We start from the raw sequence: 13,952 nt of genomic DNA on the forward strand, positions 1-13,952 counted from the left end.
TGTGTGTGAGTGTGTGTGTGCAGCGGTTCTGTAGTAAATACCTGTACACTCTGAGATGGTGGCCTATGAGTCTTGTTGTCAACTCTGCAAAATCGTCTTTCTTTGTTCACTGATAGCTGTTGGAGAAAAAGAGTGTCTTAAGGAACACATACATTGTGTAATGTCTTTAATTTATTTATTTAATCTGTCTTTATTTAATCTTAATTTGTCATTAAGCCGCAGACAGAAAACTTTATCTTTAACCAATTGCAGCGCCCTGTGAAACAGCATGGATTCAGGTTGAGAATAAAGAGTTGGGGATGTGAAATGGTCCCTGGCATACCCTAAATATAAGGGCTGAATTATAATTAAGATATTATTATGTTATATAAATTATTACTACAAAAGAAACCCATCAAAACTATACCCACGTAGAGGAGAAAAGCCTTTCAGAAAATGTCATAATCCGACATAAATGTTTTGAATATTGGAGAATCTTATTTCTTTGTCAATAATAATAATAATAATGCTTTTTAAATTATTTCAATTCTCTATATTAGCTGGCATTTGGCAAAAATGTTGAAGGACATGTAAAGAATTCAAAATAATAAACAATCTTAGATTCAAAGATATCTTTTTTTTCTCACAAAAAACAAATTTTCCATATTCACAAGTTGATATTTGAAAAAAAAATGTTTCTCAATAAGGCTAAATAAGGCATGGACCTTTCTTGTAATTTTATATCTATATTAAATATTATTTTTGTTAAATATGATATATAAATGTATTCATGTTTCAGCTCGATTTTTTCATTGCTGCACATATTTTAACAGCTAAACACTTTTGAATTTCATGTGAAGTAACCTATTTGCATTATTGGTCAATTATAAAGTTTCAGAATGAATAATAATAATTTTCGGTGTGTATTTCCCATCTCCTAAAGGGAAAATTTAAATTTAAATGTAGGTTAGAAAGTAGAAATGCGTAGTTGTTATAAGAGCTCATACAATAAGTTAATTTGACCGACCAAAGTCAAAAAGTAATTTTTGCATCATGTTGTATTCACATCATTTCTGTGGCACAAGTGTCTGGTTGGCACAAGGCGCACGTCTATTTTAGGCCGCATCAAGGACGAGCAAATGAATATTGCATCTAATTTCTGTGTCGCCTCCTTAAAGTCAAAAGCTTTAAACATCTTTTCCTCCTTTACAAAGCCCTAATGGTTTTCGTCAAACATCTGTCATCGTCCATGTGTTTATCTGAGGGCCCTAATGGGAACCATCAGCCTCACGGGGCCAGATTCTGGCGGTCGGACCAGTGAAAACGTCTTGATTTCACAAAGCTGAGGTCATTTTTTATTTTTTTTATTTTTTTTGCATATAGCAACGAGTCTGGAGGTGTTTTGGTCAAACCAGCCGTCGGAGCTGGACTGTGACTGCGTTGTTGAGTTGCTTGTTTGCCCAGTGTGGTCTGTAAACTGTTGTTTAGGTGTGGGTGGTGCTGTGACAACAAACTCAAACTGTGACCAAGGATTGACCCCGAGGTTTCTTTTGAGGATCAGCTGCGTTTCTAATCCACTCTGTGTGGCTACTGCATAGCTTCCCAAAAGTGGGGTCCGGGGACACCCAAGGGTCCTTGAGGAGGTTTATGGGGATTTCCAGAAACACAGTGATATAGACTTTTATTGTATTAACTAAAACGCAAAAATTAGCTAATAACTGTGTCAAATGTGAAGAAAGTTACTCTCTACTACAACATATTTTATCTGAATTTAAATTGATTTAACGTCTGAAATTGTATCATGGGGACACACACGAAAGAAATTAAACTCTAAATTGCGGCCAAATTAGTATTTATTTGCCAGTCTCTGTTGCACAGAGGGGAATTTGCAATTGCGAGCAACACAGAGGGACACCAGATGTGTAGATTTAGAGGAATCACTGTGAAAACGTGATATAAGCTGATTAAAATGTTATCGAGGGTCGTAAACAAAATCAAAATGACTTTTCAGAAAACTCGCTGTCATACATAAATATGCAGATTAGGCAGTAAAATAAATATTTTCCAAAACCATTACTACAAAATCTTTTTATGTCCAAATTATTATCATGAGTTTCGATGTGAACTAATTTGCCAACAACATTTTTACGAGTTTTCGCCGTAATAGGTTGTTAAAATGTGTTAAAACAAAATGTTTTAATAAGTTATTTAGACCCGTTCTCGGACTTTAAAATCAGTCCAATGGATTTTAAAATATGTATTTTTTTGTTCAAAATAATGTGGGACCATAATAACAAAATAATTACATTATTTTGAAACTGCTTTGTAAATATAATCCATGTGGTTTCCTCGGCCTGTTAGTCTAAACTTTCACAGCCATATGGTATAATAATTTTAAAATTTGCTCAATAATTAAATAAAAAAAAGCAAAACTACTGATATAATAGGCTATAGCAGCTACTAATACGTTTTTGTATTTTACAATCGCCTTTTAAAGTATTACAAATATATATCACATTAGCATTAACGCAGTAAAATTAATTTCTTTGCTAAAACAAAATAGTTTGTCATACACAACAAAGAAACATCCTTTTGACGTTTTTTTCTTTCTTCCTGAAATAAAATAAATGAATCTTCCACCTCATTCTCATCCAGACTGACTTGACAAACACAAACAGGCCCTTGAGCAACAAGTCTGTGTACATAATTCAGTATTTATACCAAAACAACTCCTCTAACAACAGAATGAGGGTGTCTGCAGTGTCCCAACCTCGTCACATGTTAAATACAGAGCAGCCACTATTCTGAATATGGAGCAAAATCCAATACAACGCATTAACAATATCGAAAAATAATATACTAGAGGTGAGATGAATAAAACAGAGGTTGACTACATAACTTACTCTCCTTTTCCATGTTTGCTGGGGCTGAATTACACTGAGCAGCCTGCGCTGCAGCCTCAGCAGGTCTCCACAGCTCCAATAGAGCAGCTCCTGCAGGTGGATCCAAGGTAAAGGTGAACGTTGCTCATTAATCACGGATCCTTTGGCGTTTTTTGCCCTTTTATGGTATGATGGACTCGCGGGCTGCACACCAGGAATTAAAACAGAACAAGAAGCAGGAAGCCTTGTTTTTTTAGTTTCGAAGTTGGACAGAGGATATGGGCTACTTATGGACTATAAACTTGAAGTTTTGTTTAGTTATATTTCACCTACAATTTTCATTTTTTTGTTGTTCTTATCGATAGCTATTAATAAATAATATTCAACTTATAGTTTAAATTGATATTAAAGACAATATGATTACTTACAATTCCATATCCTGAAAGAGCAGATTAACAAATCTGGCGAAAAACAATAGGCTTGCAAAATCGTGTATCTGACTGTGTGACATGCAGTGCTGCAAGTTTTCACTGTTCATCCTATCATCAGGTGGGGAGGATGACACCTTGGTGTGACTTGGGGAACTGAGGAGTTAACGCTGACAGGGCCAGTGGGGCCCCATCCTTGTCAATAGCCTAACCTCGATGTTTTAATCAATAGAGTTTCTTTTTTGTCCCCTCAATAAGCCGAGGGCTCGATAAGGTTGTCATCACAAATGACGCTGACGTCCGTGCTCTCATCTCCTCCGTGGATAAACATGCCTTTATTATGCCAATAACTCTTCACCCCAGGGACGGGAGCGCGCACGGTCGCATATATTGAGGTACTCTACTGTTTAAAAAAAAAGGACGTGCGGCTTCTCAAACGATGGGAAAACGGACAGAGCTTTCCTTCCCTGTGTGTAGAGCCTAGAATAAAGGTCTTGTGGGCAGATTGGATGGGAGATTTGCTTTAAAATCCTCTGCATAGTCAAGTGTAATTCTCCCAAGACTTCCCCTTAGCAATGACACAGAGGAATAGTTTTTTTTAGAGGTAAACGCACTTTAATACACATGATTGACCCGTAAACGTCTCTCTGGACAAAACATTTTGTATGTGCTCCACTGGATTAAATAGATAACAGATAAAAGCCTGGAACATACATGGCCATACACGACCGGTTCCCCAACTGATAAAACTCAGCGCCCCGCTAATAATACATGAAAGCATTACGCATCATGCAAATCTCACACAATAGACATTCAGACAGTCGCGGCACACAAACACACAGGCCTCAAAGACAGAGGTGACAGTGATTAAGGAGGGAACTATAACAATGCACTCTATAACGATTAATAAACGAGGCAATCTCGTTGATTGTGTGATGCCTAATTGGCGACATCCTGCGCAATCAGCCTGGTCGTGGCCATGGCGCACGTCTTTGGCACATTTGAGGTATTTGTCTGTGTTTGCAACTTCGTGACTTTACATTGGCACGTTCAGCAGCACTGGTCAGGAGCAGGTGTTAGGAAGGTACTGGACATCTTTTGCACCACCATAGTCATGGTGCAACGCGTAACGTCAGATTTCACACATTAAACATAAAACCATGGCCTACATTTGTTTGGACAACAGTGTCGTGGTTCTTTTGAACACAATACACAATATAAAACAAATCTATAACTCAGAAATGGTCCATCTTATTGTCCAAAGTCCCAAATAGTGCATTAACTCATCCTAAATGTCCTCATTTGTCATCCTTCAACCAGGACTTTGGCTTTGATACAATGGGTATGAGCTTTGTTATATACAGGCCGCCTGTGGCCTAAAGAGGTAAAGAGGCAGTTGGTTCTCAGTTGGAGGAGTAAGGATCAGCCCCCGTGGAAGACACCGTGGAGGATGTGGGAGACGGAGTAGAGGGGGCTGAGATTGACTTCTCCGACTCCGCATCGTCCATTTTCTCTTGAATCCTCTCTACTGGGTCTGAGGATGGAGCTTTGGCCGGCAGCAGTCCTTCTTTCTCTCTCTTTTTCTGCTTCATCCTCCGGTTCTGGAACCAGATTTTCACCTGAGTCTCATTCAGCTGCAGCGCGGCCGCGATCTCAACACGCCGCGCACGGGTCAGGTACTTGTTGAAGTGAAACTCCTTTTCAAGCTCCGTCAGTTGTTTGGTGGTGAAGTTGGTCCGGACCGTGTTCGGCTGACCCCCATAACCGTACTCCCCAGACCTTCCTGTAGACAGAGAACCAAATCAACGTGAACTTGCATAAAAGAGTTACTTTGAATGTTCTCACAACACACTTTTAGACCTGTGAGCAACTTTTACGCAGCAGTCAATTAATGTGAGCTAGTTTAAAACAGTTGAAATACATGTGTCATAGCTCTAAAATAACACTAAAAGATAGCATCCTCTACGTTTTATATTATAAAACTGTAACATACAATAAGAAATATCCCCAGCCATGTCTTTTCCTAATACACAGTTATGAAGATGACACAATCAGGAAGGAAGTGTCGGATTTCAAGCGTAAAAATTGAACTCAACAACTTGGATTTATAGGTGTTTATTTTCTTGTGTGTCCCCCACAGAAAAACATCTGCAGGCGTTGTCTGACATCACTTCAATTTTAAAGAGTTTGGATCACTTACAAGGCAGTGTTGTTTACAGACTAGCACTTGACACTCACTGTTATAGGCACCACTTGGCACCCACCTGTTTTTGGTGGGTTCCTCTTGACTTTCATCCAGTCGAAGGTCTGCGCAGAAGACGCGCTCTCAGACAGAGGCGAACAGCAAGCCTCCAGGTGAGCTGCGTGCAGGGGTGACAGCGGGTTCGAGCACCCAGGAAAAGGAGTTGCTTGCTCGTGCCCGCCGCCATAGGCAGCGTGGGCATACTGCAGCTGACCCAGGGGGGCGGCACTGTAACCTTGGCGATGCTGAGAGACCATGGAGGAGGAAATGTTACCCGAGTACATCAGCGGGCCGCACTGGGCGAATCCCGCTGTGGAGTCTACTTCCTGGTTGAGCGCGTAATGGTTATAGCTTGTGCAGAAACTCTGGGGTCCATAGCTGGAGCTGCAGGCCGGATGTGCCCCATAGGCAAGACCCAATGAGGTCGCAGTAGACTGGTATGACCCCGGCTGGTGAGGGATGCCGTCAGGGGAAGCCCTGCTCGCCATGAAGCGGTCATCGGCCCCGCAGTTGTTGACAGTAACCGCGCAGGACTGGAAAGTTGTAATCCCGTGGTCCGAGTGGAAAGCCCTGACAGAGCACGAGCCACCTTCACCGCTCATCACCGAGTAGTCTAAGAAGGTGCTCATTGTAGCATTGTTCTACCGGGGCCGAGGGACAGTCCGCTCTACAGACACCCTCTGATCTCTTCCTCTCTCCCCTCTTACCCTGAGTGACCGTGCCAACCTTTACCTATACTCTGTCCTGATCAGGGGAGGGAGGGGGCGCACGGGCCGATATCAATGAACGGGTGCTGTCACGTGGGCCCGGGTCAGCCAGTGAGGTACTTGTCCTTATCCCCTTAGCCGGTGACAGATTGGTGTTTGAGTGGCTATTTAAATTCCAGGCGCTCGTCGATCAAGGTGACGCGCGTCGCCACTAATGTATTGGCCGAGCAAACAATGAGCTGGGAGGCAGACGGCGGTGGACGGCTCCGGGGTCGCATGAAGAGCGAGGAACCGCACACACGGCGTCTTTCAACCCCCCGCTGTGAGCTCTCCCGTCCGGGGAAAGATTAACGTTTCACCCTCTGCAACCTCTCCACGAGGACGACCCAGCACTCTGACCTCAGGTACGGTATTTTTGGAACTGAGAGGAGAATAGGTGTGCGTGCGTGCGTGTATGTGTTGGTGCGTGTGCGTGCACGCGGTTGTGCACGTGCCCTCTGTGAGTCTGTCTTCGCCCGCACATAACAGCCGTGATGTCATGTATAATAGTATCATTCTTTCCTGGATGGATGGATAGCTCAGTGTGTGTGTGTATGACACTGCCACAGGCTATGGTGGGCTATCAGTGTCCCATTCCAATGCGAAGTGTTTCACGCTTTAACACTGCGATGGATTTGCTCAGCAAATATTGTCACAGGGTGACAGTGAGGGAGAGGCAGGACGGTTTCACTCCTGACACATGCAAAAAGTACTTCAATTCAGTTTTTTATATATATATATAACTTTGTTCCCCATCAAGGTCGCATTAGAAATGTTTAGCTGATTTTCAGTACTTGCTGGGAGGTCGCAGGTGATGTAACGACAAGACAACATATTAAACATTAAGATGATGTGGTATTAATTTTTTTCTCTCCCAGGGTCATAGGGTCTGCTATCTACTCTGATTTCACTCCCACATGTATTCATTATGCATGTATAGTGATCAAATGATCTGATAATGCGAGGCCCGTCATGGAGCTAATGCGCCCATATAGCCCGAGGTGCGAGTGTGGGCTGATTATCCTGTTAAGTTCATCAAATAAAGCTGTTGGAGAAATTAATGGCCACGGAAAGCTGTGCTGGGAAAAAAAAAAGAAAAGAAGCCAGAGCAGGGGGAGAGGGTGCGTGGGAGAGCTGCGGTATGGCAGGGCAACCTCTCACTGAGGAAGGGAAAAAAAGGGGAGGGGAGAAGGAGGGAAGGAGGAAGGAAGAGAGGATCACATGGAGGGATGAGCGCCCCCGTTGGCCGTATGTTGTAAAACAGCCTAAATTATATATGTGATAGACTTCATTGTGCGTTCAAAGGAACATTTGAGGAGGTAGTTTAAAGTAATTGAGTACTTAAGTGCTCAGTTACTAACTAAACTAAACTAGGTAGTCTACTTCACTTGAGTATTGCTATTCCATGCTAGTTTGTACCTATACTCCACTATATTTCAAAGGGAAATATTGTATGTTTTGCTCCATTTATCTGATAGGCTTAGTTACTGTACAGATTAAGTGTTTACACTGACAACCTATGATAAGTGTATGAAATAATACATTGTAATCAACTAAACTACCCAGGAATTTAGCACCTCATGGTCAGCTGCATTATTAAAATGCTGTTTATTTCCCCTTATGTTAGTAATAACATTCCGATAATATAACATGTGACACAGCAGGGGACATTCTGCTGCCTATTGATTACTTTTACTATAGCTTTTTTTTCATTTTGTTGCTAATACTTCTACCTAATGTCAAGTTTGAGTGTGTTTCTACACTGTGGTACTGCTACTTTTACTCAAGTGAAGCATCTGAATACTTCTTCCACCACTGCTTTTAAGTTTAGATGTAAATAAGACTAAATATAGGTATATAGGTAGCCTACTAAATATAGACGTGACCGTCCTTTCAAATTTGAAACCTAGAAGTTTTCTATCTATTTCAAGCTCATGGAATGTTAAAGAAAGCGAAGAGGCATGCAAACTTCCCACCAGTGCAAAAAGCGCAGTGGGGTCAATAACACCCACCCCTCCTCTCTCTCCTCTCTGTCTTCCCAGCTGCCCCTGCAACAGTAGTGAGTGGGCGCAGTGGATCATTGCCTTGCCTGGAACTCCTAGGCCTTGGAGCTCGCTTGGCTCTTTGTGTGAACACATGTGCGCAGAAAAGGCGCGCTGTCTCGGAATGATTTGGTTATATCGGCCCTGCGGTCAGTCACTTGGTTGCTGGAGTGTAGGAGTGTAGGATCTGCTCCCCCCCCACACACGCCCCCGCCTTTTACCCCTATACCCCCTCCTTAAACACACACACACACACACACTCACTCACATTGATACACACACTCTAGTTAACCAGTAGGCTAATGGTGAGCCAGTCGATGGGCTGCTTATGGCTTCCAGATTATTCGATAAACCGCAGCTGAACTCTCGAGCTTTGTGAATTTCGCGCGTGTTTCTGGATCGATCCGTGCAGGCCGGCTTTGCAACCGGTGGTTGTTTTTAGCCGTTTCTCACACACAAAGCTGCTGTAGTGGAGTAACCTATTGAGTCAAGCTGGAAATGAGCTTATAACTGATTCCCATAAGTCAACTCGAGAGCAATACAATAGAGCAAGGCCATTCATAATCCCTATATTGAACTCCAAGACTTTCTCCAGCACCCAGTAATGTTGTAAAACCCCGTCCAAGCGACCAAACTCTCTTGATAAAGTAAGCCAAATATTGCATAATGATCATCTCCTCGCAGCTATTCTTAGTAAATCGATGTTTGATAAATTACATGTAGTACAGGAGTAGTCTGTTTTGAGTTTGGGCTACTTTTAACACACGGGGAAAAAGTGCAGCCTCATAACCTGAGCAGGCAGCTACTGCATGCTGCTGCTGTCGCCGAGCCAGAGCCGTGTTTAAACAAGCTATAAAAATGAATTATTACCAAACGCATGCAGAGACTCAGCCCCCTTTTAGCCCAGGAATCGAGGAGTCCCGTATGAAAATGTAAGTGGGGTTTTATTTGTGCACATTACGCCACAATTGGTCTCCTTAATGTCCGTCTCATTCATGCCACGGAGTGATTTATGAGCTCCTGAAGGCAAACATGGCTGGGGTATTTGCCTGCAACATGCACACAATGTTAAGAGCCCTGTCATGCTAAGATCCATGCGGGCATATTTGCTTTCACTCTGCAAAGTATAAAGTTTGAAGGTGGAAATAAAAATGATCTGCGTTGGGGTTTCTGTAGGCAGCATGAAATGGTGCAAACGTTTCTGTTTAACTCTTAAAAAAAATCAAAAGTAATTTCAGCAAAACAAATGCAACTATTTAGCATGAATAATTTGTTAATTGTCTGCTAATTTGGAGATATTTAAAAGTAATTTCACTACATTTTAAAAAAAAAAGTTTGGTCACCAAAGTTTTAAATAAGAAAATCGGCTACCTTGGCATTAATTTGATAAAAAGAAGAAGACAGACTGCTTATGTTTCAGTAAACCATTTAAATCAATCTCTAAATATATTATGTTGAAATTAAATTCTACAATGAAAGTAAAATTCAAACATGTATGTGCTCTCACAGCTCAACGCGGACCAGACTATTTATATTCATTGCCAACCTGTTGTTAAATTTGCATAACGTCTCTATCTTTTTATGCCCTATTTCCTTTATTTTGCATATTTTCCACATGAATAATTCAAGAAAAATAGCCAGTCTGTAAATAGAAAAATAAAGGACTCAAAACACCAGAAAAAGAGATTGTAGCAAGTTAATTGTATTCTAACAAAAATATCCAAGACATTGGAAGCTATACAAAAATAAAAATTACCAGGTTCCATAGGCCTAATATTGTATAATTATTCACATACACTCATAATTTCCATTCCAAGAGATCAATTTGTTATGGTTATTACAAGTCACGTTTGAGTAGAGCTATTTCAGTGATTTCATTTCATCCTTACCTTGTATTAATCGTCAAGTCAAATATCAACAGAATAAATGTGCCGAATATACAAATAACATCAGAGTTAATACCACCGTAGCCTGATATTTATTGTCCCCAAAGACTGAAAAGTTACTGTGATGGATTTCAGTTAATAGTTCAGATGCTGCAGGTCGATTGTAGTTAGGGACTCCGAGAAAAAATAGAAACTGTCCGTAGAAATGTCCACGGGGCTGTCCAGAGACTCTGACAAGCTCGGCGAGGCTGCGTCGGAGAGCTGTAGGCAGGAATCCGAGGAGAAAGGTTGAAAATCGTGTATAGAAACATCCAGGGCCGGGGGACTGTCGCCATTGTCCGGGCCAGATGCCGAGCCTGGGCCCATTGTTGACATGCAGCCCGGAACAGTGGGTGACGGGTTGGGAAAATGTTTCAGATTTTTGTCATTGCTGTTCAGCGGCGCAGCAGAAAAGCCCATGGACTCGCCATTGTGGAGCTGCTGTGTGGAGCTGAGAGAATTGTTCTGAAAGGAGCAGGTATCTCTCTCCAGCAGGGCCCCGCTCCGCTCGTACAGGGGGGCCTCGTCGTCCTCCTCGTCGCTGTGGATGCCGTCCTCGGCTCCCGGCCCTTTCCCCTCCCCGTTGTGGTTCTCCTTACTCTGGGTCTGTCGCTTGTGCTTCATGCGCCGGTTTTGGAACCAGACTTTGACCTGCCTCTCGGTCAGGTCCAGCAGGGCCGCTATTTCCACCCTCCTCGGCCGGCACAGATACTTGTTGAAGTGGAACTCCTTCTCCAGCTCTAGCAGCTGTGTGTTGGTGTACGCTGTCCTCAGCCGACGGGAGCCCCCTCCTCCCCCGGCGCTCTCCACAATCTCAGGCGAGCCTGGAAAATAAGCATCACGGTAGCCTGGGATTAAAACGCAGGACACAACAGTTACATAACCCCCGCTGCCCATGAGTCTAACATTATGGCTGTCACAAACCACTAGAGAGTGGCTCACAACTCGCTGCAGCAAAATGGCCGCTGGCGCTACTGACCCAAGCTTATGGCATGTAAACCTTTTTATCCCAAAATCATTAAAGCATGAAGATACTCGTCAGATTGTTTTACACATAAAATAACGTCCAAGCATGAGCGTGGAGCAAACACAGTGCACTATAAAAGCAGTGAGGTCCAGCCTGGTGTGGGATACTAATGAATGCTCCAGCTGCCCTCCTCGGCAACGGCACTCCATCACTCTTCATTACTGTCACACATCAAAACTCTGCTTCGGCTAGGGGAATAAATCATCTTACATCACCAAACTTTACCCAAACTTTTTTTTTCTTGCTTCATACACAATTACAGCAAAGCAATAACCATAAATCAGAATAAAACGTCTCCATGCGTATTTGTTTTTTTTGTTAAGAGAGGCCTGTGTGCTGAGCTTCAATTGTAGCAACAGATAGTAAACACTTTTCCTCTAAGTGTTTTGAAATTACCCACCTTTCGGGGAGAAGCACACTGGTCCATTGGAAATGGTGGTAGCGGTGGAGGTCGGCAGGTGGTTCTTCTTGGAAGCTTTCTTCTCCCGCATCCAGGGGTACTCCGGGGGTAAAGAGGCTGTGGGCAGCGGGCTGCATCCGTCGGGGCTGTGCCTGGGCCGGCCGTGCCGCGGATGGCTGCCCGGATTCAGGCTGGGAATGGTCTGCTCAAAGGGAGGAGGAATCAGTGTCGGGCGTGAAAGCGTCGAGCTCTTGATTGATGAACTTTGAAATGAATCAGCGACAGGGGGGAAAGATGTCAGGCACTCAGCAAGCGACGGCTGACTATTGATAAAACCGCTCTCTCGCTCGAATTCGTAATTCATCTCCGCTCCCTGAGAGCCGAGGAAAGTTTGCACGCGTATTTTTATAAATGTTGCGGCTCAGCGAGGACGAGAGAGAAAAAATCATTAAAAAAATCTCCTGGTGGTGTTTTTTCTATTTCACTGATTACGGCCGTATGGGGACCGAGCTACTATTAAACTATTGAATTCATGGAGACAAGGTTGAAATTGGACCGAATTGCCTGTCACATGATTACCTCTGCCCAATGACAATTTGGGGTTTAATCAAAAGAAGCCACTGTCTGCCTGATTGATCCAAAAACTCTGGTGAAGAACGCCTCGCTCAGCTGGGGGACGACTATTTTTATTTACATCTTTGTCCGCTCAGTTTATCCTCCTCTTGCCCCTCCAGTCCAGTCCACTAAGCTACAAAATGTGTTTTTTAAGAATGGCTGACGCTCACTATTACAGGGAAGGAGCCCAGCCTAGGGTGCGCGGATTCGTGCACTCCTCTTTCTCGTATTGTTTGAGGATGTCAGTCGAGAACGCCCCCACCCCACACACACACACACAGACACACACAGAGACAAACACACACACATTTCACGCCAGTAGCTATTCATATAGGCAAGAGCCTGGCTTCAAAGTTGAAAAAAAATTTCCCCTAAAAAACTGATATTGAGGCTTGCAACAGGAGCAAACCCCAACAATCCAGTCTGTTCAGTGAGTGTGGACTCCAGAATAGATGTGATTCTTCAAAGATGCATAATAAAGACATATGCAGTGCATCCATTGACATGTGTTGCAATAAAAAGCCCATCCGTTAAGTTTATACTGACAAATATGACACGTCCAGACCATTTCATCCCATAACAGTTGTTTAACGTTTACAGATAGGGTCCAGAAACTTGTAAACAGACCACACTCATGTATGCACGCACGCTCACAAGCACAGGTTCGTCATAGGTTGTTAATGTTTCCTCTATAGATACAGATTTTTTTTTTTTTCGTTTATTCCACAAAATGTCGATTTTATAAGGAGGTCATGCGGTGTGTGGACATACAAAGACTTCACATTCTTCATTTTGTGACTGCTAATGTTCTTTTTTTTTCTTTAACCAAAAGCTGGCATAATTGTTAGCTTATTTTAATATATTTTATAATCCTAATATTTAGAATGGTTTCATCCTCGTGTTAAGAGTGGAAAACCACAAGGCTAGAGCAGGGGTAACTGGGAGGACAGCAGCTACAATGCTGAGAAAGGCACCTCACTGTATTTCCACTATCAGTTCTACCTGAAATTGCAATGAAGCAAACACCAAACATGTTCACAATCGACCATTTACAACGAATCCATTTGCAACGTTATTATGTAGATGGAAGTGTTATTGAATGGTTCTTCCCCGCAGTGTTGCAGTGGTTTTACAACCCTTCCAGAATAATCTGTGAAAGCCACATTTAGGATGTTTTTCGTCAAGCAGTACATGTTGTATTTTCATTCATTCAAAAAAAAAATAATAATGATGGCTTAGTGAGTAAGAGAGAGGAAAGAAGAGAAGTGGTAGGCCTCTCTCAGTTTGTTGCTTATATACCAAACAAAGAGTCCTGGAAGCCTGTGCGCGATCAATCTTACTCGCCAAAAGGTCTGACAGCTCGGTGCCCTCACAACACATTTAAGGCTTCTAACTCTCCCCCGGATCAAATGCAGCCAGGAAGCAGCGAGAAACACTGGCCACTCAGATTAGAACCAGTTTCTGCTTGCAGTTATAGCCGGGCTGTCGCTGGAGGGATGTTTTAAAAGATAAATAAGAATCCAGCTACACAAGATGGGACCATTTCCTTTCTTGAGGAGGAGGTAATGCGCCAACGGTGAGTAGGGCGAAGCAGCTTCACCTGGCTTTTATCTTTGAATTGTGAATGTGCATTTACACAACGACATGTATTTGTCGTTTTGGTAGT

The 13,952-nt window shown here is 42.8% G+C and overlaps 2 protein-coding genes across 2 annotated transcripts; both read right to left on the bottom strand.

Annotated features, from left to right (window-relative positions):
* Window positions 1–4,414: 4,414 nt before the first annotated feature.
* hoxa1a (homeobox A1a) lies at window positions 4,415–6,166 on the bottom strand. Its single transcript, XM_035681613.1, has 2 exons — window positions 5,554–6,166; window positions 4,415–5,072 (listed from the first exon to the last, which is right to left on the bottom strand). Exons 1-2 carry the CDS (start codon window positions 6,158–6,160, stop codon window positions 4,693–4,695), a joined length of 987 nt encoding a protein of 328 aa, XP_035537506.1. The 5' UTR covers window positions 6,161–6,166; the 3' UTR covers window positions 4,415–4,692.
* A 3,833-nt stretch (window positions 6,167–9,999) lies between these two features.
* Window positions 10,000–13,569, bottom strand: LOC118342893 (homeobox protein Hox-A2a). Its single transcript, XM_035681577.1, has 2 exons — window positions 11,672–13,569; window positions 10,000–11,068 (listed from the first exon to the last, which is right to left on the bottom strand). The coding sequence occupies exons 1-2, from the start codon at window positions 12,033–12,035 to the stop codon at window positions 10,341–10,343; spliced, it is 1,092 nt and encodes a 363-aa protein (XP_035537470.1). The 5' UTR covers window positions 12,036–13,569; the 3' UTR covers window positions 10,000–10,340.
* Window positions 13,570–13,952: the final 383 nt, after the last annotated feature.

This window comes from Morone saxatilis, unplaced genomic scaffold, assembly GCF_004916995.1.
Source record: "Morone saxatilis isolate NCDOM2014 unplaced genomic scaffold, NCSU_SB_2.0 Contig9, whole genome shotgun sequence".
NCBI lineage: Eukaryota > Metazoa > Chordata > Actinopteri > Moronidae > Morone > Morone saxatilis.